Raw genomic sequence first — 512 nt, 5'->3', positions numbered from 1 at the left:
CCATCGTCTACTTCGTGGCCATGATGTACATGTTCCTGGGGGTCTCCATCATCGCCGACCGCTTCATGGCGTCCATCGAGGTGATCACGTCCAAGGAGAAGGAGATCACCATCACCAAGGCCAACGGGGAGACCAGCATCGGCACCGTGCGCATCTGGAACGAGACGGTGTCCAACCTGACGCTGATGGCGCTGGGCTCCTCGGCGCCCGAGATCCTGCTGACGGTGATCGAGGTCTGCGGGCACAACTTCCAGGCCGGGGAGCTGGGCCCGGGCACCATCGTGGGCAGCGCGGCCTTCAACATGTTCGTGGTCATCGCCGTGTGCGTCTACGTGATCCCCAGCGGCGAGAGCCGCAAGATCAAGCACCTGCGCGTCTTCTTCGTCACCGCCTCCTGGAGCATCTTCGCCTACATCTGGCTCTACCTGATCCTGGCCGTCATCTCCCCCGGGGTGGTGCAGGTCTGGGAGGCCCTTCTCACCCTCCTCTTCTTCCCCGTCTGCGTCGTCTTC

At 63.1% G+C, this 512-nt stretch overlaps 1 protein-coding gene across 1 annotated transcript; it reads left to right on the top strand.

Annotated features, from left to right (window-relative positions):
- Positions 1-65: 65 nt before the first annotated feature.
- On the top strand, positions 66-506 carry LOC104385515 (sodium/calcium exchanger 2-like; the record flags this gene model as incomplete). The annotated part of the gene is made up of 1 exon (XM_009993985.1): positions 66-506. A coding segment is annotated over exon 1 (441 nt), but the record flags the coding sequence as incomplete, so codon positions are not given.
- Positions 507-512: the final 6 nt, after the last annotated feature.

The sequence above is a fragment of the Chaetura pelagica genome, unplaced genomic scaffold (genome assembly GCF_000747805.2).
Source record: "Chaetura pelagica isolate M959 unplaced genomic scaffold, ChaPel_1.0 scaffold2780, whole genome shotgun sequence".
Lineage (NCBI taxonomy): Eukaryota > Metazoa > Chordata > Aves > Apodiformes > Apodidae > Chaetura > Chaetura pelagica.
Note: the sequence above shows the minus strand (reverse complement) of the source record. Positions and strands in the feature narration are given on the sequence as shown.